The sequence below is a fragment of the Marmota monax genome, unplaced genomic scaffold, assembly GCF_021218885.2.
Source record: "Marmota monax isolate L192 unplaced genomic scaffold, Marmota_monax_Labrador192_F-V1.1 WCK01_AAM20220418_F8-fsc00056, whole genome shotgun sequence".
Lineage (NCBI taxonomy): Eukaryota > Metazoa > Chordata > Mammalia > Rodentia > Sciuridae > Marmota > Marmota monax.
In genome coordinates this window covers 5,246,663-5,271,231 of record NW_026695212.1, presented here as the reverse complement: position 1 = coordinate 5,271,231, position 24,569 = coordinate 5,246,663, and the positions used below count along the sequence as shown (strand labels likewise).

Here is a 24,569-nt window from a genome sequence, read left to right as displayed (position 1 = left end):
TTAAGTTTCTCTATATAATGTATTTCAATTGAACATGAACAAATATATTAAAAATGAAGAAATATACAAATACAACCTATTGTGAATCAGGTAGTAGAAGAAAAGCTACATCAAAATTATGAACACATATTGTGCTTAACACATGCCAAGTATTGTTCCAAGTGTTTCACATACAACTCTGATTCTTACAAAACCTCTGTGTGAAGGTGCTGTTATTGTCAGCCAACTCTAGAGAGTTCAAGGAACTTTCCCAGTTTCACATAAATGGTAAAAGAAGGATCCAGGATTCAAATTCAGTCTGGCTCCTAACATCTTGGAAACAACTAAGAAATAACTTTAGAAGATGATTTATCAGGAATGCCAAGATATCATGTAGGTATTGTATACAATTATTGTTTATATAGATACATAGCACTATTCATACATATAAAACCTACATAAATATAAGTAGTTCTAGAAATAAATTTGAAATCACTATAATCTAAGGATTAGAAGGTTACCACAAAAATAGTAGCGATGAGATGAACATTCCTTAAAAATCCTTTAAAATTAATGCTACTCAATCAGTTGTTCATGAAAGTGATTTGTCATCAATATCTAACAGTGAATGACCACTAGCAGAGCTTCTGTGATTGGCAGCAGTACAATCCTTAGGTAAACAGAGGGAAGGTATATTTGGAAGCTAGTATTACCATGCATCATGAGATACCATCCTGTTCCCAGTATTGGTTTGACACTAAACAATTGAGGTCTCTTTGAATGGCATCCTGGATAACTGGTCTCATGGGCTTCATGCACCAAGTCTGGCAGTCAAGAGTCATTAGGTACTTCACGCAAAGCACTGAGCTGGAAATTTGGGGATAGACAAGGATACTAAGACACAGTGCGTGCTTTTTAGGACATTAATAGGGAGACACACAAATGAAGATAACTTGAATTTTATGTTTTTACGAGGAAAGCTTCAGGTACAGTTATGCAGAGAGTTCATATGGATTTTCACACTTTGGCACAATTTCTACACTGGCTTCATCTGTTGCAACTCTGGCAGAGAATATGGTTCGTCAGAAGAGAGAAGAACAAAACAGTCAGCCTGGGAGCTCTGCAGGTGGTTTATAGTTCTTCAAACAAGAGGAAGTCAAAAAGCCTCCTGACTGTGACAGAGTGCCCTGCCCTCTGCAGAGACTAGAAAGTCTGTGAGCACATCCCCCTCTTCATGTGCTGGGTTGAGGAGAGAGGAAGTATGATGTCAGTGCCAGGAGAAGAATAAGAGTGATTTCCTTCTTCTCGGGTGACCCACAGGAAGGCAATGGGAAGTCAGGTCAAAATTGGCTTAACACCTCTGTCCTGGGAAATCCTATCAGATGACAAAAGAAAACCTAAGCCTCTAAGGTGCTGTGCTAGGCCAAGAGATGGGAGGCACCTTGGGGGAAACCCCTGACCACAGGCCAATAGAACAGAAGGTAGCTAGTCTTGCTGAAAAACCAACTAGAAAAAATACTTCAAATTCCACCTGAGGTGACAAGAAATATTTCCCAGTCTTGAGTGTTTTCACTTTCCTAATAGAACAGACTAAGTGTATTTGTAGTATGTAGTTTAGATTTCCCCTCTGGTGGTAGATCTTTTTTATTTTTTTTTTCCCTTTGTATGAAGAGGATAAGGTGTCAATGAAACACATTTGTTGTTGAACAGGCTTCCTAATGAAATCATAACCGTGACCAGCATTTAGGTTATGATCTATGATTCTAATTAGCAAATGGTGTTTCTAATTTTCAAATAAGGCAAGCCATATATCATTATGTTTGGGGACACCAAATATTAATTAAAGAAATTGATATGTGTTTCAAGTTGCTTGGAGTAATAAATCTGTGCTATAATCTCAAAGAGGTAAGATGATTTGTTGGACAAAAAAGATAAGAAATTTAGCTTATTAATCTAGCATTGTGGTATGTTGCCTTTCAAAATTAAAAGAATAGATAAAACTTTTAAATGTCATTACAAATCTTTTGTGGAATTAGGAAACTTACTGTTAAGCAAGCAAATAAACCAAGAGAAAAGGAATAACTTCAGAATGTAAAAAAATTTAAAAGTTTGATGAATAGAAAATAAACAAAGAGGCCTCATAAGTTCCTCAAATTAAATAGGTCTTAGGACGGCAATTCTAAATGAAAATATATGAACAGGCTTCAATGTTACAGTAAATATGAAGGAAATAGGCTTCAGAGCAATAAAAGTATGAATATAGATATTTCTTAATCAAGTTAAAATGGTAGTCAAGATATGTGGTTTCAATAGTTAAACTAATATGGCTATATATTTTAGTTTAGGCAATATACTTCCTTAAGTTAAGGCATAACTTTTGTTCATTAAGGTAATATCTGTTAGGGTAATATTAATTAAGTTTAGTGAGTTTATATAGTTAAGGTAATACTAAAGCCCTCCAAATGTAAAATGACTTAAACCTAACAGTAGTTTATTTCTTGCATGTAAAGTCCAAAATGGACATATCAGAGCAGCAGGTATCTCCTCTAAGCAGGACCAGGACCTTTTCCTTCTGTGGCTTCACCATCTTTACTACTTGGTCTGTGAGGTCACTGTGCATATTTGCATCAGGCTGGTTAATGGAGAAAAGCACAAGTGATGGTCCACCATGGTGGCACATATCTCTTCTGCTGAGGAGCTGGAACTCAATCATATGTCCACATGCAACTAAAAAGGAATCTGGGAGGTGTAGGTGAGCTCTGTACCAGGAAGAAGAAACAGGTTTGATAACAAGCCAGTTCTGTACTCAAACTCATCCCAGATAAAAATGTACATAAGGTAATTCAGTATATGAGCAGTCTCTGCATTGACCGCATTGATGAGTGGATTTTTAGGGATTTCCCCCCCCCCCCCCCCCCCCCCCCCCCCGCCATCATTAGATTCTTAACAGGATCAAGGCATTTCCTAGAAATAAAGTATTAAAAAATATATTTTATAAATTCTACTCAGTTTTTGACATTTCACGAGCTCTTCTGAAAATTCCTATTAAGATCATTCTTCTACCTTTTTGGCAACCAAGCATCTTCCTCTTTTCTCCTGGCCCCCTAGTTTTCTTTTGGAGATTCTTATCACCTTTGATACTCATGGTCAGGCTGGGCTAGTAAGTCATGAAATCCAAAGGGGTACTGGAAGACGCTTCTTCCTCATAGTTTGTCAGCTCAGTAGGATTAGTGCCACAGGGCACTCAACTGACCCATGATCAGTCAATTAGACTTATTTCCTATGGTTTGATCCTGGAGCAGAGTGGCACAAAGATCTGAACAAAAACACTAGAACTTACCAATTCCGAACTGGATGGTGTCCTATAGGAGGGTTGAATAGTTTCTGGGGCTGAGACTTAAGATTGTTGTATTTTGAATATGATTCTTCAACTTTGTCTTCCATCTTTGAGCTCCTCCATATTCCTTTATTAAGTGTGATCTTATAGATAAAATAATCAAAGTTGTTTTTTTAAACATGTGAATTAAGAACTCTAAATTATATATTAGGTAAGACAATCTTTCAGGACTTGAATTAGAGAGCAGCCACTAGCTTGGTTGGAACAGGGTAGTTAAGAGCACACCACACCTGGTTTAGTCACTTATTAGCTTAAGGATTTTAGGTAGGTACTTGCCACAGTGGACAGTGGAGAATCTAAAGTTGAAGTCAGTTTGTTTTCTTTCCATCTTCTATAATTTTACTGATATTTCTCATTTGCTGTGTCTTATTCTTTTTTTTTTAATTAAGTCTTTTTGCATTTTTATGCCTTTATTACTATTTTAGGTGCTGTGAGATAAAGTAGAGGTAACATGATTCAATGCACCATGCTTCATGTTCTTAAATATGTGACCACAATTACAAGGAAGAGAATGTTGGAAGGATTGTCAGGGGTCTTACTTTGTTGTAGCCCAGAATTGACACACATTACCTTGGCTCAGAGTTAGAAAGAAAAAAAATCACAAGACACAATTTAACTAACAGAGGCTGTGATATGTTTTATAGCCTGTGCTAGGAAGAAGCCTAGATCTGGATACTGGAAGACACTTGTAACGTGGATAAACATTTATTGAGTTCTCAATATTTGTCCAGCATTGCACTTTTATTCACATTGACATAATTTAAACTCATGGAATCTTTTCAGACACCTGCTATTTATATCAACTTTTTATAGATGAGGAAACTGAAGCATAGTGAAGTTCAAAGTCAACAGTGAGGAATAAAATCATGATTGAACACATGCAACCCGACTCCAGAAACTTTGGACTTAACCACTGGGTCATTTTGCTTTTTTGTGGAAAAGTTTATTGGAAAGTGATTTTGTGCTAGACACATATGTTAAGAACACAGAAAAAATATGAAGCAATTTGTATCAAAATGCTGATAGTGTTTGCCTAACAGTACTGAAATTGTAGGTGATATTTCTCTCTCTCTCTCTCTTGATACTGAGGTTTGAACCCAGGGCACTTACCACTTGGCTACACCCCCAGCCCTTTTTGTATTTTATTTATAGATAGGATCTCCCTGAATTGTTTAGGACCTTGATAAGGTACTTAAACGTCTGAGGCTGGTTTTGGTCTCAGCTTAAACTGCTGAGGCTTTTGAAGTCTTGATCCTCCTGCTTCAGTCTCCCAAGTCATTGGGATTACAGATATGTGCCAGTATACTGGGCCTATTTTTATTTATTTTTTAACTTGAAAAACTATATAACTTTTAAACTATTTCTATTAAAAAATTAATGGATGGAAATTTGTTTCAGGTACTTCATGTATAGGTTCAGGATTGGGGACACAGTAATAATGATGAAGAAAAAACTTAATCATGAGATCATCATGGAGTCAGAATTCCTCTGCTAAGGAATTCTAGGAATTCCTAGGGAAAAATGTGAATCTGCCAGTCTGCTATTAGAAACTTTTATGACAAAGGGTAAGTAAATCTCCTATGAAAAAGTGGCATTCCTGGGAACACCCTGAGAAAAACTCACACCTTGAGAAAAAACTCATATTTTGAGATCACTGGGGAAAAAAGTCATATGGCTTGGAGGTTTAAGTATAAGCTCAAAGCATTATTCCTCATCTGTTGTTAAAATTCTCTGTATTTTTCAAAGTTTAATTAAAATTTAAAGTTGAAATTTAATCTAAATTCAAAGCTCAAGTCATCAGCAAAATCTCCCAACTTTCCTATCATTCATAAAATTATCCTCTTTGAATTCCTATATCAGTTGGAACCTCTACCTTATGTATTTTTAGTAATGTCTTATATTTAAAATTAGTAATCTTATTCATAGAAAGGGAATGTTAGAAATAGAAACGTATCATTTTCTGGATCTAACTTCATTTTAAAGATGATGTAGTTGAGGTGTCTGGCATGGATAAAGGCTTTGCTCAGAATCCCTCATCCCATCAATAGCAGATCCAGGACCAGAATTTGGGATTCCTTTTTAGGTCAAAGTTCTTTCCCTTATATTACTTTACACATTATAATTGTTTTTATCTCTAATACTGATTTTCTTGGAGGAAGAGATCATGTCTTTCACTTCTTTGTAAAAGAATTGAGATAATTCACTGAGAAATCTAAGAGGCATGTCAATAAGTAATCCTTTATTTCAAGAGTGCAAATGGGAAATGAAATTCTGATGAAGTAGTATCTATGGGGATTTCAGTATTAATATCTGGATGGTGAAGAATATCATGATTTACTGGTGACATATTATCACTATAAGAAAGGGAAGGTATACATGTCAAAATGTGTTTGTTTGTTTTCTCTCTTCCTAATAACAATTCCTCTTAACTCTATGTAAGAATAGGCATGGAGAAGAAAAAGAGAATCTGGATCTTTATCCAGTAACTGGAGCAGGGGATTAACCCTAGCTATTCATGTGGTAATACATGCTCCCACAAAATTCTCTCACTGTAACTTATTTGTAAATCCCTAAAGCTATGAGCATGTAGTTGGTGTTGAATAAGGATGTACAAACTGATTGCAATTAGTGTCTAAACAAATATTTTCACAACAGAGCTTTCTATCTTTCTTCGGTACCCTGTGACAAGTACTTTGTAGGTAATCCTTAAGGAACAAAAACATGACCTTTGAAGTGGGACCACGAATCTCTAGATTTCAATGCACAATCTCATCTGAGGTCAAACTGAGCATATTATAAATTGATGATTGACCTGCATAAGTATAATGTCTTCAATATTATCCGATCCATACCTCAAAGTTGCCCAGTGGGCCGAAAAGAAAAAGGGGAATTCAGAAAGCTCTCCTTTAACGTACAGGATTTTACGTGTTAAATTGTGGGGAAAATCTGACTCCGTGTGGACTTCCATTGTACATGTCACTCTTCTTCTGTAGGCGCAGCTCAAATGGCGTCAGGAGTTCCAGGAGCCGAAATAGCGTGGGGGCATGGATCCGATATTGACTCATACTGAGTGGAAGAAATCAGCACCAAAGTCTGGATGAGATCATTTGGTTGTGAGTGTTAGGGAAGTGACTGCTAATCACAGAGGAAAAGGGCAACCAATGTGTAAGTTTTATCTTACTGACTACCTATTCAGTTAAGATAGGTAGCATGAGATACACTTGAAATCTTGCTGATGGCTAAAGCATAACCATAGCCAGTTTTCAGAAAGAAGTCTAGCTGAAAAGAAAAAAGAAAGTTTTCAGCCCCCCACCTTTTAGTAATATTATTACACCTTGGCTCCTAGTGGCTTTGTAAAACTTTTAAAGGATATCTTGGTGGTGAATATTTCGGCAGTATCATTATGGGTAGAACCAGCAAAGTGTGAAACCTCTAGTTTGCATGTGTAACATGAGGTGTTTTACAGGCAGAAAAGAGAGAGAAATTTCTTTGTTTGCAAGTTGACAAGACAGGAAAAGATCACAAGGATATACCATTGTACTGACAACATTCTGAACTAAAGAATCGTATGTTCAAAAATGAAAACCTGACAGCAGATCTAGCCTGGGATGCAAGATTAGCTACATAATTTCAGGAACCAGTGCAACTGTGGGCTCTGTTAAAAAAAAATGATTAGGAATTCCAAGATGGTGACAATAGAGCATTAAATCAAATATGGTTTTTTTCCAAGTTCAGGGTCCTGACAGACTGTATAGTTTGCAAGCCCATGATGTTGTCTGCTGGGATGGTGACCCAAGAATTTCAAAACTTTATTCTTAGTCTTACTATTTTTTCAAAGAACTGAAGTGTGTCTACTGTCTCACAAATTCTGAGGGGAGAAATCCTAGAAAAAAGCTTAAATTTAATTATTTGAACTCAGGTATCTAGCATAACTAGAGGCACATTCAATAACTTATTGGATATGAATTTAAACACATCACTTTGTTTCTCTGGGTCTTGATTTATAGATCTAAAACATGTACAGATAGACAGTCTCAATAATTCCATAATTTTGTGCTTAGTATTACCACCAAGAATCATTAGAGTTTGATTTTAGCCATGTAGTTACCATCTCTAAGCATTTGGTCATATCATAAACATATTCTCAATATATATTTATAATTTTGAATAGGCATTCTCAATTTACAAATGCTAGGGCTGCATATAATTCTCTATTATAGATCCCACTATTCTTTACTCCTCTCTCCCAACACTACATTACAGTGGATGAATCAAGAAATAGATAGAATTATTTTTTATCCCTTTCAGAAAGTTTGGAATATTCTTTCCGTAACTCAGCATTTTCTAATTGATTACCTGGAAGGTACTTAGTGCCTACAGTGTGTCTCAAGGCTTAGACTCACATCACTGTGTTGCCCTAAAAACACATTCTCTGGATCATAATTTTTTTTGCAGAGGACAAGTAAAGAGCTTTGTTTTTGCAGCAGTGCAATTCTACACTCTTCACATGATTAACACTAAGCTCTCATCTCATAGATAAATTTTGATTTTGTTTATTCTTTGGAATCCTCAAAGAACTTTCTGGCTTTTTAAAAATATTTTTTTTTAGATGTCAATGGACCTTTATTTTATCCATTTATTTATATGTGGTGCTGAGGATTGAACCCAGTGCCTCACACATGCTAGGCAAGTGCTCTAACACTGAGCCACAACCTAGCCCCTGTTTGGGCTTTTTTAGAAGCACAAAATAATACATGGAAAAGTCCCAGTCAGAAGGGACATACATATAGCATCATGTTTCTAACATTAATAAATCACACAGCAAAGAAAGCAGTTAAGAATGTGAAAAGAATCTATAGAATAGGTGAAAATTTTTGCTAGCTACTCTTTTGACAGAGAATTAATATCCAGAAAATGTAATGAACTCAAAAGACTTAACACCAGTAAAACAAATAACCCAATCCATAATGGGCAAATGAACTAAACATATTTCTCAAAAGAAGAAATACAAATGGCCAACAAATATATTAAAAAGTATTCAACATCTTTAGCAATTAAGGAAATGTAAATCTAAAGTACACTGAGATTTCATCTCACTCAAGTTAGAATGGCAGCTATCGAGAATACAAGTAATAATAAATGCTGGAAAGGACAGGGGAAACAGGAACATTTTTACACTGTTAGTGGGACTGTAAATTAGTAAACCACTATGGAAATCAGTATGGAGTTTCCTCAAAAGACTAGGATTGGAACCACCATATGGCTCAGCGATATTACTTCTCTATCCTAAAGAATTAAAGGCATTTTCATGTCTGTAGCACTCAAATTATGGAACCAGCCTAGGTGTCTATCAGTGGATGAATGGATAAAAAAATGTGGTATATATACACAATTGAGTTTTATTCAGCCATAAAGAAGAAAGAAATCATGCCATCTTCAGGAAAATAGATAGACCTTGAGAGCATTATGTTAAGTAAAATAGGCCAACATTTGAAAGTCAAGGGTTATATGTTTCCTCTCATATGTGGAAGCTAGAGAGAAAAAAGGAAAAGAAAGGTGAGGAGGGATCTCATGAAAATGGAAGGGAGACCAGTAGAGTAGAGGAAAGGACTCAGGGGGAAGGAGAAGGAGAGGGAGAGGGAAAATACTGGGGAATGATATTGACCAAATTATATTGTTATAGCATGTACATGTATAAATATATCACAATGAATCCCACTATTATGTATAATTATAATGTGTCAATAAAAATATGGGAAAAAGTAAACTAAAAAACTTATTATTTAGTTAAGAAGTAGTTTGGCTTAGGCCTGATTGCATTGGGATATAATTTGAGGGTATGTAATGCAAAATAAATCCTTAAGCAAACATTCAAATATATACTTATTCGGTGCTGCCTATGAGCAAATTTCCATGCTGAAATGTTTTAGGGAAAAATGTATGCCATAGAAGCAATGGAACTCTTTCTGATTTTAAGGAACTCAGTTGAACATGGAAAAGATATATGAATAACTAACTTTCCTGATATTGAGGGATCAGACCTAAAAAAATAAAAGTATAAACCAAATGCTAAACCAGTATGGAGAATGTGAGATTAATTTAAATAAGATAATTTTGGGAGAACTCATGAAGATGATATTTAGGATGGGACTGGATGATTTGGTGCCAGCTTGAGGGGCACAAATGAAGGGAAAGGGAATTTAAGGCCAAAGATATTGTATGAGCAAAGTTCAAAGTATGATTTTTCTTGTTAGGAATGGCTAGTCACTCCACATGCCTGAATTATACTAGTTAACTTTAGTTGAGTGATTACTTTACACAGGGAAAATTCTTCCCACTTTATATGTATTATCTGATCTAATTTTCAACTAAAGTCAAGAGGGAGACACTATTATTAAGTCGATCGTGTACATAAGGAAACTGAGTCATAGAAAAGTTAAGGGATTTACTCAGGATCCCAGAGCTATATAGTAGTGGAGCCAGGATTGAAGTCTGCACCCATAACCACCCTACTTTACTATATACAGTACAGGGCAAGTTGCTTTATAACCAAAGAGTGGAGGGACTTCTGGGCCATCTTGAAGTGTTGTAATTTCTAACAACTACCAAGGGACGAGAAGGAATTTCTATTTTTTTTTTTTTAATTTTGAAAGGCAAAAAATAGTTAAAAACTTTCTCTATTATTAATGAACAATTGATTATCTTGAGCTACACTATTCAATAGAGTATCCCATAGCTACATGTAACTATTGAGCTTTCAAAATATTGCTAGTGCAAATTGAGGTGTGTTGTGTGTACTAGATTTTTAGAATTTCATATGACAAAAGTATGTGAGATATCTTATTTTTTAAAATTATTTTTAATTGTAGATGGACACAATACCTTTATTTATTTTTTTATGTGGTGCTGAGGATTGAACCCAGAGCCTCACTAATAAATAAATAAATATGTAAAATGGGGCTACTAGATAATTTAAATTTACCTGTATAACTTATATTATAATTCTAGTGGGCAATGTGGACCTAGAGCAATTTGAAACTTGTGGTGGATATTTTACTAACCAATTCTGATGAAGGACTTCCTCACACATTGTTTTTTTTTAACCATATTCTTTCCTTGCTTTTTGGTCATTTGCAAGAAAAATTTAAAAAGGCTTCCCCTTTGTAAGGTTTGAGAGGCCCTAGAATTTCCTTTTTCACTTGTTCCCAACCACAAACAAATGATCAATGTGCCCTGTGGATGAGGAGTCAACATTTTACAAGGGTAAAAAGGGGGGAATAAAAAAAAGGGCAAAAATAATTTCCAGTCCCTGAATGGCGTGAAGTAAGAGTGCTTTCAAAGGATCCCACAAGAATGGCACAGGTGGGCACAATGGGTCTGTCTCATCGTCAAAGGACCCAAGAAGTTGAAAGGAAACTCTAACTACAACACCAAAATGCCACAAACCATAGTTATTAATACAAACGAATAAGCATCCCTGCCTATCTGTCACCATCTCATCTTAAAAACTTGTGAAAATACGTAATCCTGATGAGACTTCAATTAGGTATAAATACCAGCAGTGAAAGGAGATGCAGTATATTGTTCTGATCATCTCAGATCAGCTATTAGGAAAGGAAGATCAGCCAAGTCCTTTGGACCTGATCAGATTAATACAGGAGCTACTGATTTCAACGTCTTTGGCCTAACTCTCTCTGAAATGATGAAATACACAAGTTATTTCTTGGCTTTTCAGCTCTGCATCATTTTGGGTTCTTCTAGCTGTTACTCCCAGGACACAGTTAATAAAGAAATAGAAGATTTAAAAGGATATTTTGTAAGTATGACCTTTCAATAATACTTGTTTGTGGTTGAAAATGACTGAATGTTTGACTAGTACTTGTGTCTGATAGACTGTGATCTCTAGTTCATAATCATTTTGAGAAGATGTGGTACTTTGTTAATTGTTGGAGGATGTTTCTTGACTAAATAATTTAGATTTTGCTTTAACCTCCTGCTCAATTTGCTATAGAGACTTAGAGGGGATACATGAACATGAGTCTTCCAAAAGATAGGTATAATATGAGTACTAAGCATATCTATATTGATAATTTTATGATGAGAATATTCTCAAGGATTTTGATTTTGTTTTGTGCTGGGGATTGAACCCAGGGCTTCGTGCATGCTAGGCAAGTGCTCTACCACAGAGCTACATCCCTGCCCACTAAGTTGTAATAAATCAAGCAATGTCCGTATCAAAAAATGATTGGCTATTAGTTTCTGATTTCTCAAACTATTATGAGGATGACAGTAAAAGGTCAAAGTTAGTATTAAAAGTAGTAATAGAAAGCTATTAGTTAAAATTAAAGAAGGTGAAGTTCTTAAAAATTTGGCTTAAAATGTCACTTATAGAGGTTTTCTTTTTCCAAAAAGTGATTTCTGAATTCTGTCACTCCACTTAACTTATGAATTATTCCTTCAGTCAGTAACTAACTGAGACTTTGTTGAAGTTACTATTCTGGCTTAGGAGTTTTTAAATTTTTTGGTTTATGAAAATTTAAATTCTTATTTATGATTAGTAAAAATTTTTTTGGCATTTTAAATAATTTATTATTTCTCCCCAAATTAGCTATTGTAATTATTGTTATTACAATGCTCAGACATTCACAAATATTTTATTCTTGCAATGTAAATAAGATCTCTCTGTCTCTCTGTCTCTCACACAAACATATATTTACAGAGGTTTTAAAGCTGACATAATAAAACTGTATAGGAGGGCACAGGTAGATGTTATAGACAACTATACCAGAGGGGGGCAGTATACTATAGTGTGACAACTGCAGATTTTTATTTTTATTTATTTATTTTTTAACTAGGCTTGAAAATACTTTTAGGACAATATATGGACTAATTATCAATCAATTTTCCTCTCTTTTCTCAGAATGCAAGTAATTCAAATGTATCAGATGGCGGGTCTCTCTTCTTGGATATTTTGGATAAATGGAAAGAGGTAAACTGAACATTACGATTTGGATGATTTTTCAGTTATTTATTTTCTGATGGATAAACTAACATCATCTTTGTGCTCTTTTCTCCCAAGGAGAGTGACAAAAAAGTAATCCAGAGCCAAATTGTCTCTTTCTACTTCAAACTCTTTGAACACTTAAAAGACAACAAGATCATCCAAAGGAGCATGGACACCATCAAGGGGGATCTTTTTGCTAAGTTCTTCAACAGCAGTACCAATAAGCTGCAGGACTTCCTAAAGGTGTCTCAAGTTCAGGTGAGATGATTTCAATTCTTTATTTCATTGCAGGGCTTTTGCAGAGTGTTTAATTCTCAGAAAGTAGAAATTAGCTACTTAACAGTTGGCTATATCTATGATTTAAACCTCTGGCTGAAACTCCTCCTTACTAATTCAACGCATCCTTTGGGTAACTGTAAAATCAGTATGGGAATCATTTAAATGTGTCATTTGGAGAAACACAGGCAATAAAACTATTACACAAGGACAGGTGAACAGATAAATCCAGAGAGCCGGAAGTAGGTGAAGACACAGAGAGGAGCATGGAGAAGCAGGTCTCTCTTTGCACCTTGTTTATGCGATGGAAATTCTCTTACTTTGGATGGGAGGCTGTTTGTCTTAGTGGAAAGACACGTGGGAGGGAGTGAGAAGATATCTGTTCTCCTTCCAACTTGGCCACCAAGAAACTGTGACCTCAGATGAATCACATGCCTGGCTGGTGCTCCATTTCCCCATATTGAGAGGAACCTGCTGGGTTCACTACAAAAGTTCTATGGTTTCCTTTGCTCTACAATTCTACAATGTTGTGGGTAGAAAATGAGAATGAGAGAGGAGAGAGATATAGCTTTTGAGGAGACACCATGTGACTGCAGTCTCTGCAGTCTCTGGTCAACATCTCAAGATTATGCAGCCTAACTAGAAGTGAGACTATTCGCTGCTTGTTTTTAGTGGGGGAAAAGGGATAGAGTTTACACCTTCTGAAAGGATTGTTTGATTAACTTTCATATACTAAAATATCTCAGCTGGAGAAATTCTTAGGCTCTGAAGTGTTATCTATGAGGTTGTCTTGGATCTTTAAATTATGGTAATTTTAAGGCAAAAAGACAACTTTAAAGCATAAAGACAATCATGTTTCCCCAAATTTTATCTAGAAGACAAAGAGGTCAGGATCCTTTGGTTTTGGCTTTAATATCAATTGTCTTGAGTGAGTGGGACTGAAGTCTTACTATGAGTTCTGCTCTTAGGATTTGTGCCCAGTTTTCACAGTGCTTGGGTCTGCCTCTCACTCAATTCATGTAGCTCCCAGTAACCGGAAGGAGAGATGGAACCAATTTTCTTTGGGCCATAGACTAGAGATTGAGGAAGCACTTGTTCCTAACCCAGTGCCATCCTGGCTTGTTTAATCTTGAATCTAAGTCTCTTAGATTCTTGGTGATAGCTTGAAAGCTGAAAACTTTTGAATTTTTATTTTTTGCCACTATAATGCACAGGTGGTAGAATTTTTTTTTTCTACTCTTGTAACTGGTCCTTGAGAAAGTGAGAAAAATGTCTGGGTTTCATCTTTCTAGGCTCTTCAAACCTCCTGATTCATGATGGGCAATACTGAGTGAAATCTTAACCTCTGTCCTCTTGTTCAATTGTGAACATATTTTAGGCATGTTATGTCCTTTAATAATTAATCTGGAGTCTAGAAACCCCCTAGTCACTCTTGAGAATAGTGTTTCCAGCATTAGAAAGAAACAGAGTGACACAGAAAAGATGAAAATAAATGGTCCTCATTTTATTAATTATAAAATCGTCCACATGGCTCTATTGGTTAGATTGAAGAAAATCAAATAGTGCAATCTGCTGGTGTAGAAGTCAGGGTATAGCAAAAGTTGTTGCAAATCCTAATTTCAAATGTTCTATATCAGCAAGTCATTTATTATCATATGAGCATGAGTGGTGTTTATTTTTAATCTCATTCTAAATTTAAAATTATAGTTTTCATCTGTTTTGAACTTGGTGTTTTACAAAGGACTTAACCTATATCAGTGGCTCTCACACTGTGGTTGGTTTCAGAATAACCTGGGGAATCAGTGACTACACAAGAGCAAGTCTCTGAGCCTAGTTTCTGAGTTCTTTATTAGGTCTCCAGGTCAGCCTGCTATACACCCAGGGTGAGAGGCTGTGTCTTATAGGAACTCATCTGATATGTACAGCAAAGACTGATCAAAGTGTGAGGTGACAGAATTGGTAGACTAAAGGTCAGCTCAACAATCTCTGCTGGTTAGATGAGGAAACAGAGGTTTAAAGAGGTTAAGAAACTGGCTCAAAGTTAGAGATACTACAGATGCAGGATTTAATACCTCCTTTTCTTTTTAAGTACTCCAGGTCTCTTTTCACTAAATAATTTTGAGAATTCTGTAGCAGTAAAGTTAGAGATATATGATGTAACCCATAATAATTTTGCACAACTATCAATTCAGTTTTCTTTTAGCCTTAATGGTGGAAGAAGTTAATAATGTAGATTAAGATACTATATTGTTATTCAGAATCACCTTTTTAAAGATGAATAATTTCATTTTCACTATGATGTTAAAAGGAGAAAAACCTGATGGCTTTTATGCCTGAAATTAATTTTGCTGTTTTCTTTCCCATTAGGTAAATGACCTGAAGATCCAGCGTAAAGCAGTGAGTGAACTCAAGAAAGTGATGAATGATCTGTTACCACACTCTACCCTAAGGAAGCGAAAAAGGAGTCAGTCTTCGATTCGGGGTCGGAGAGCATCCAAATAACAGTCCTCATGCCTGCAATATTTGAATTTTTAAATTGAAATCTATTTATTAATATTTAACATTATTTATATGGAAAATATATTTTTAGTTTCATCAAATAAGTATTTATAGTAGCAACTTATGTAATGAAAGAATATCTATGTATTATTAATTATATGTATTATTTATAATTCCTGTATCCTGTAACTGTCTCACTTTACCCTTTATTTTTTTTTTTTTGAAAAATTAGGCAAGAATATGTGATTAAAAGACTTTATCTCAGGGACTAACTAAACAGCTGACCTAAGTTAGACCCTGTGGGTTGTGCATTTATTTAGACAAAGAACACTTATAAACGAAATAGTACCATCTAGTTGTTGCCTATTTGAGAACATGTCTGCATTCTGAGCCACTGCTTTAATGACACATCAGACAGCACTTGAATGTGTCAGGTGATATGACCTGTGCCCTGATAAACTCAGCACCTCAGGAGATTTCACACTTGGTGCTTCTGAATATTGTTGACAACTGTGACTGCACCCAAATGGAAAGTAACTCACTTGTTCAGTTTATCCCAATCTAATATATCTGAATAAAGCATAATTTCGCAACTATTCATGCTGTATTAGACTTATTTCTAAGTGAGGACTGGGGTGGTTGAACTGCTTACTAGGTAACTAGAAGGGAGAAAGTCCTTTTTAGCTGTGAAAATCTTAGAGTACCATTGGGCCCCATCAAATGTGGTATTTCTCTCCATTGAAAACTTGGTTGATTTTCATTGTTCCACTTTTTTGAATGATCTTCGCAAGATATAGGTTTAAGTTTGTCACCATTCAATTTAGTTTCTGCTATGGAAAGAATCTGCTCAGTGTGGTACACAGAGATTTATTCTATTCCATCTTCCACCTCCTCCCCTTTTCCTCATATTGGTATCCCCTCCCCCATCTACCATAGGCAAATACTGTTGGGTGTGGAACAGTGAGTGTTAGTTCTAAGGAGAGAGATCTAGATTAGAATTTGGGTTATGTCATTGCAAGTAGCATGACCTTTCATGAATTATGTAAACTTCAGCTTCTTTGTCTGAAAAAGAGAAATAATTGTGTCTTCTTCCTAATATCATAGCTGAGAGTTCATTGTATCACTACAAAGTATTTACTGGGGCACACACTATGTGCCTAGGTGCTTTATATACCTTAGTCAACAAAACTAGACAAGAATCTCTGCTCTTGTGGAATTTGGAATTGAGCAAAAGGGAGATGGACAATAAACAAAATACATACTATGTAAGTAAATTGCATGATATGTTAGAAAATGATTGATGCCATGGGATAAAAATACAAATAGAACAGGATGGGGAATTAGGAATAATGTAAGTTGGGTGGGTGAGTGGTCAAGAGGCTTGAATAGACTGATTATAGTTGATCTCATGAAGAGAAAACATTTGAGGAAGCATCTTTAAGGGAACATCCCACTTGCATTCCAGGCAAGAGGAATATTCTTGCGAAGACTATGAAGTAGAAAATTATCTGGTGGTAAAAGAAAAACCAGCAGACCAGTGTGGTGGTCCCAAAACATGGAAGAGAAAAATAGCCATCACTCAAGGAAGATGCAGGGGAAGGAAGCAGTGTCCTTAGTGGAGAGCCTCTCTAACTTGTGTAGGAGGAAGTTGCAGATATGATGAATTTGCTTAGTTTTCAACTATGAATTTCAGATGACCCAGTAAGTTGATGTATAATAGGTCATAAAAGGAAATGTACATGGGAGTGTGTTGTGAGTTTGGACTTCTGACGAAAACTGACATAAACAAGGAAAATAGATATAATAAAATGATTTTTGGTGGCTTTGGGACATAGTGGTGACAAATTGAGAAAAGTTAGGTATCTGGAGCTTCTTCTCAACAACTTCACTTAACCCTCCCACAATAGCGGGATTAAGTGAAATAGTTCATGTGAAGCAATAATTTTAGTATTTGACAATAATCAGTGTTATATTGATTACTGGATAACTAACTGTTCATGAGAGTGGATTCCAAAGCTTTTAAGTCTTTGAAGAGGCAAGATAAAAAACTTTAGGTTAATTTTGGCATAACTTTAATTGACATGAGATGATGCTGGGGTCTCTCCTCTTATTAGTGTAAGATTGATTGATGCAGACTTTAAGATACGTATAGATGGAGAGCTGCTGTGAGATTGTCTCGTCTGGACTATAGAACCAGATCATACCTCTGGGGAAGGGAATTAGAAATTCTTGCTCTCAATCATTTTGGGAAGAAATTAATGATGCAGTAGAAAATGGAATACCAGAAGGCATTAATTTAGGGCTAGGTAAAATTTCTCCTTCTTCCTGCAGTTGGTATCAGTTTGACCCAGACTCTGAGACATGAAGAGATATAAATTGTTTTCTGTGGTGTCAATGGTTGCAGAGAGTAAGACAGGGAGCAGTTTCTTTAGGAGAACTTGAATTGAGACTGGCCTATGAAAGAGTTACAAAATATTCTCTATATTATATGTGCTTTTTAAATGTACACACCTAGTCTCAGAAGTGTTGTGGATGTTTACAGGAAGAATAGACTGTGATTTAAACTAAGATTTAGACAGGAAGAAGAGACTGTGATTTAGACTATGATTTAGATTTTGACACCAATTATTGTCAAGGACTAAAATTTAGACTAAGGGATCTTGGGCATGGCAGTGGTTCTTCTCCCAGTGCCAGCAGAGGCAAGTCTTTCCTTAGTCTCAAGAACATTAGAGGCAGCAGCTAAGGCCTGGATTAGGAGAACTGTACTGTTTAAAGTCCCATCCTAATGACTCTCATAGATAGCAGACATGCCCTTGCTAGTGGGGTGGTTTTTGGTGATTAGATGACTGAAATTTGAGTATTAAATATCAATGGATTTCCCTCTTTTTTCTCCCTCTTTTCTTCACTTTTCCTTTCCCATAACTTCCCATTCTGAATAATATAATTCAGATTAAATTAGGTGCATCAGAGTAAGGTAGGCATCTACAGTTGAGCAGTGTTAGGAGTCAAATTCTGAGTGCAGTATGAAAGGTGGACATGCCGGGCAAAACCTAGTGTGGAAGCTGTTAGAGCCTGAGCACAAGGAGAGTGTTCAAGAAGGGCTGGGAGAGCATATTAGTTTTCCACTGTGTTTGTAGTAAGTGACCACAACTTAGTTGCTTAAAACAACTTACATTTGTTATCTGATAGTTTTGGATGTCAAAAGTCCAAAACCAGACTCAGTGGGTTAAAATCAAGACATTGGCAGAGTTACATTCTTTCTGGGGCTCTGGGGAGAATCTGTCTCCTCGCCTTTTCCAGGGTTTGGAGGCCGTGCCCATTCCTGCTCTTTCTTCAAAGCCAGCAGTGTAGCACCTTCCAATCTCTCTTCCTCTCTTTCTCTCTGGCTCTGATATTCCTGCTTCCCTCTTATAAGGACCCTTGTAATTATATTGAGACCACTTGAATAATTTAGGATAATATCTATCTCCATTTCAAGGTTTTTAACTAAATTACACCTGAAAAGTTCCCTTTTCCACATAAAGATATATTCACAGATTCTGAAAATTAGGATGTAGATATCTTTAGCTAGTCATTACTCTATTTATCATAAAGAGGCAACCTGACAAGAGTAGTCAGCACTTGAGCCAAACGAGGTTGCCACACTGAAGAACAGCCTGGAGTGGGTGTTATAATGGAGATATGCCAAAAGATGTTCCTATTGGCTAAACATGGAAAAATGTATGCATCAGAGTAAATAATGATAGCAACACTATTATAACCTGTTGAATATGAAAGGAAACCCAAAGTATATAATAAACTAAAAGTTGGATGAAGAATGGGATATTTACATAGCTTTGCTTTCTCACTATACTTACTAATCTCAAATTGGAAAAGAGTAACTTTATAGTGGAGAAGCCTTGCAGACAACATCATCTTAATCAACGAGTAAAAGTGAACACTGTTAGTAATGGGGTAAATGAAAATGATGTGCTACTTGGTAGGATGCCATGACATGAACATAACTCACTCTCTGTGACATCCCTGTGAAAGATGTAGAAACTTTTAATTGTGAGAAAACATGAGGAACACACTACAAAGTGGTCTGTAGCTTTCAGAGTATCAACATCATGCAAGTTAAGGAAAGAATGAGGAATGAGGAACAGCTGCTACGGAAGTGGATTATAGACATAGAACAATTACATGCAATATAAGTTTCTGAAGTTCATTCTTTTGCAATTAGAGGCATTTTTAGAACACTTGGTTCACTTAAATATGTCTGAAGATGATATAGGAGTAAAATATCAATGTAAACATCTTGATTTGGACTATGTGGGTCCAAATGGCTATGTGGGAGATAGCTCTGCAGGTAGGAAATGCTCATGGACACATTCAGTGAGATGTGGCATCAAGGCAGCACTTACTCTGAGGTAGTTGAGGAGACATAAAGATTTTCCAACTCTCCTGTAAATCTGTGATTGTTTCAAAATAAAAATATGCAGAAGTCACCATGAAATTATTTCATAGTTGCAGGCTGCTAAGGTCTAAAATTCTTGAGATTCATTATTTTCATTGCAATCACAACAGTTGATTTAGAATTTCCCAATAGGGTAGGTTAAATTTTCTAAAGTTGACCACACATATTTATTCACCTTATTCCTATGCTTTCTGTACAATATAACTGACACCTGACAGGTAGGGGATATCCTTCTCTTTAATAGTAGAGTGGAGTGGTTGGAAGTGAAACTGTTCCACTTCTAAGTCAACAATGCAGCTTCTGCCTGGTTTTCTTTTACTCCCCCCCCCCGACCCAACATTATTGTACTTCTGATTCTGTCATTATATTGGGAGGTTCATACTGTACGGGGAAGCCACATGTGGATAGTTTAGCCAACAGTCTCAGAGAGGCTTCCAGCCAACCTAGCCTCAATCATCATATTGATATGCATGAATTCCCCTTCAGATGATACTGGCTCCAAGCAATTTTCTACCTATTGCCTCAGTCATCCAAGTTTCTTATGATTAAAAAAAAACGTCAGACTAATTTCAGCTCTAATATATACAGTATAGAAGTTGTTACTTCAATATATTCTTAAGACAAGAATAGATTGGAAAAAATGAAAAACAATGATGTTTCTTAGTTCTTAGTTCAGAGAACTGAGTTCGTAACCAAGATCTGTCCACTTGGGCCAGAAACCAAGGGAATCACTAACTGATAAGAATACTAAAATGTTAATTTTGATGAATTCCTGGAGGCTTAGTGTGGACTAGCTTTGGAGTGAGAAACTCTTAGGGGCTGACATATCAGCAGTCCCCACCCTATCATGGGCTTTATCAACAAAAGCCTCACCAGATCCTAATAGTAAAGATCTGAGACAGAATTCTCTGTGGTTCTGGCAAGGGGAAGAGAAGAAAAATCCTTGTGAAGCATGCCCAGAAAAGGAGTTTACTCTCTGGGGAAAAAGACTTCATCAGAATATTGAACAAGGGCCATGGGAAAGGATCTTCTTCTAACTTCAGCCCCATCCAGTCTTTCCTGTGTCATATAAAGTTATGCAAGAAGAAATGCTTGTGAAGATTACAGCCCTGAGACACAGGCCATCAAAACAGTAAGATTTAATGGAAAGACTAAAGAGCCCTCTCCTTCCACATACCTCACCACACACCCACCCTAGGGCTTTGGTTATTTACAGTACATGACAGGTGAAAGGGCTTCAAGACATAGACTCTTTCTGAGAAGGAGTACTTAGGGAAACCCAAAGTAAAGAAGAAAGACAAAAGCAAAGACACTAGAGAAGTTCAAAGCCTTTGGCAGGCCTAAAGGGAAGAAAAACAGTCTGTAGAGATACAGCAAGCATCAGAACCAGACTCTGATATGACACATACCGGAAACATCAGGCAAGAAATTTAAAGTAACTACAATTAATATATTAAGAGCTCTCATGGAAAAAGTAGACAATATGAAAGAACAGATAGGTAATGTCAGCAGACAGATGAAAATTCTAAGAATCAAAAGGAAGTAGTATAAATCAAAAACATTGCTACAGAAATGAAGACTGCCTTTGATGTGCCTGTTAGTAGACACAACAGAGCCAAGAAAAGAATCAGTGAAATCAGTGAACTTGAAAACAGGTGAGTAGAAACCTCTCATTGTAAAATGCAGAGAAAAACAATGACAAACAACAACAAAAAAACAAAAACAAAAACAAAAAAATCAAACAACAACAACAAAAAAAAAACCCTAACAGAATGTCTAAAAACTGGAAGGTAATTTCTAAAGATATAACAAAACTACAGTTTCTCAAAAATTATTAAGCAGAACAAATTCCCATAAAACTACCCTAGGGATGTCATATTCAAACTACAGAAGAACTAAGTTAAGAAGAAAATTGTGAAAAGTCAAAGGAAAATTGTAAAAAGTCAAAAACCTTACCTATGTTAGAAATCACATGTATTAGTTTCCCCTTGTGACTCTAAAAAATTATCACAAACTTAGTGGCTTTAAACAATACAAATTTATTGTTTTACAGTTCTGGAGGTCAAAAGTCCAAAATTAATCTCAGTGGGCTAAAATTAATGTGATGGATAGCTTTGTGTTTCTTCTGGAGACACTAGGAGAAATCCGTTTCTTGCTGTTTTCCATATCTAAGGCTGCCTGCATTCCTTGGCTCATGGATCCCTTCCTCCATCTTCAAAACCAGAAACATTGGAATAAGTTCCTCTCATGCTTCCATCTTGTTCTCTTTTCTGTTTAACTTTTCCACTTATAAGAACACCTGTGTTTACACTAGGTCACAGAGATAATTCAGGATAATTTCCCCATCTGAAGGTCATCTGATTATCAACTTTAATTTCATCTGTAACACCAATTCATTTTTTGCCATTTAATATAACATATTCATAGAAGGAAATATAATATATACAGTTTAGAGAGGAAAAAAATTAAATTGTTCACAATGACATGGTTGTCTATGCCAAAAATGCCCATGAGTTGACAAAAAGTTATTGGAGCTAGTAAGAGAAAATAGCAGGGCTGTAGGATACTAGTTAATATATAAAAGTTACATGAGTATATCACAGTGAATTTCATCTTCAAGTCTATCTATAAAGCACCAATTAAAAAAAAGAAACAACAATGAGTACATAGAAGGAAGATTAGTGGAACAGAGGAAGGAGAACAGGTGAAAGAAGGAGAAGAGGGAAAGAAGAGATCCTGAGGAACAAAGTGGAATAGATTATATTCCATGCATGAATTATTATATACATAATTCAACTGCTCATTGCTGATATCTAGGAAAGAAGTTAACTTTTATAGCATTCTATATTTGTGGATTGGAACACTATTGTTAAGAATTCATGGTTTATTACTGGATTGATAGATTTCACACAATCTCAATAAAAATATCAACACGTACTTTATAAATATCAACAAATTCTAAAATTTATGTGGAAAGGGGAAAACATAGAATAGCTAACAATATACTAAGGAAGAATAAATAAGAATCCATTTTATTTCAAGACATACTATAAGGCTACAGTACTTGTATGATATTGTGAAAGAATATATATGTAGATCAATCGAACAGAATAGAGAACCTATACAAAGACAGTCAACTGATCTTTGATAAAGAGTAAAGGCAATTCAATGGAGAAAGAAAGTTTTCAAAAAATGTTACTGGAATAACTGGATGCAAAAAAATCCTAGGCAAAAATCATGGTATTAGTACCCATAAAAATGAAAAAAAATAAGAAAAAATTAAATCAAATATTAAAGGTTTGCTATTTTTTCTCTCTTACATTGTTACTGTTTACTAATTATGTGAGGCTTTATGGGACACTATAAATGTACTCACACTTGTACATTCTTTGGTGTTCCTTGGAAGGGAGATTGGTGCCTGTCTGATGCCAAAGAGATGGTTCTCCGGATGGATGCAGCCATAGCAACCAATTCTGGAGGGTTAGGGGTGGGATACTACTGTAATTTTCATTCTTCTTTGAAATGGCATTATGAAACATTGAAACTAGTTATAAGGAAAAATGGATTATAAACTCTTATTTGTAAGAAGGAGACAGGAAACTTAAGTTAGAAATATTAATATGGAATAGGCTTTAAAAATATATAGGTACTTATTCTACTTTCAGTACAAGGATCACTTCTTTGAGTTCATTCTTTTTTATCCTTACTATTAAGGTAAAACAAGTCATTGTATCCCCTGTGTCTAGATTTTGGATTTCGTGAAAGAAACCAAGGCCCTGCTGCTTCTCTAACAAAAAGTATCTGTTTATTAAACTTACAGAAGTAAGGAAAAGAAACCTTGGGAAAAATCTTACTTGAGCTCAGAAGGGGTTGGAAGTTGGGGCTATGGACTCAGATGGCTTGAAAAAAGTCTGTTAGTGGAGGGATACTGAGATTAGGGACTTTCATGGTAAGATAGTTCAGGTCTAGTAGAAACAGTGGGGAAAGGTTCTTGAAGCAATTCTTGATATACAAGCAGTTATTCAGCAATTGCTCAGGTGAGCTATCTAATGTTCTGAGAAGGAGTTTGCTTATTCAGTTAAGCAAGCTATTTGTTCAGACAAATTGATTCTCAATGATTTCCTGAAGCAATCATTCAAATTGTTTATTGGATTATAGGCTAGTTTTCTTGTGAAATAATTTTCTCCAGAAAATAGTTAAGTCACTTTTATCCAGGCAACCTTAGGTATGCAGGTGATTTCAGTTCTTATGATGATCCAATTGTCAGTGTGCCCTATGAGCTCTGACCCCTGGGTGATATGGATCGTCTATTTTTAATATATTCTAACCCAGATGTAAAGCTTAACTGTTCAAAATAACCCACTCACACTAAAGAATTCATACGTATTCATTTAGAAAACTTTGTGAAGTTTCATATGGCATTGGAAGAAAGAATGACCACCCAATATTTAAGAGATTTCCATTTTCCAAAGCTTTGCATCAGCTGTGCCACCACAGGGGAGATGAAAATTTGCTATTTCTCAGCATAGTTCTCAATTTCCTCAACAAGATATCTTCTATAAATTCCCAATTCCATACTCTTTTGCTATATGTAGTGGTCTCTCCCTTTCTTTTGAAGTTGTAACTGGAGTGGAATCCATTCCCTAGTGTTCAGTCTAAGTCTTATTAAACTTTTTCTATAAAGTCAGACTTCTCATACAAAATACTTGCTACTAAGAAGAATATATTTTTTCTTCCTTAGTTTTGTTACCTTTAGAATTTTTTTCATAATGATATGTGTTGGACATTATCAGATAGTTATCCTGAATGATAGTTGATTGAAATAATTGGCATGGATTGAGAAATCTTGGCTCATCTGTAAAATGATCAGCATCTGAGTGCTCTAGGAGAAAGACACAAAGCCAAGAGTCTCACCCTGCTCTGTTTACCTAGAATGAGAACATGCCTTCTTCACAACA

The 24,569-nt window shown here is 35.7% G+C and overlaps 1 protein-coding gene across 1 annotated transcript; it reads left to right on the top strand.

Annotated features, from left to right (window-relative positions):
* Positions 1-10,975: 10,975 nt before the first annotated feature.
* Ifng (interferon gamma) lies at positions 10,976-15,839 on the top strand. The gene is made up of 4 exons (XM_046430719.2): positions 10,976-11,192; positions 12,297-12,365; positions 12,456-12,638; positions 15,024-15,839. Exons 1-4 carry the CDS (start codon positions 11,076-11,078, stop codon positions 15,156-15,158), a joined length of 504 nt encoding a protein of 167 aa, XP_046286675.1. The 5' UTR covers positions 10,976-11,075; the 3' UTR covers positions 15,159-15,839.
* Positions 15,840-24,569: the final 8,730 nt, after the last annotated feature.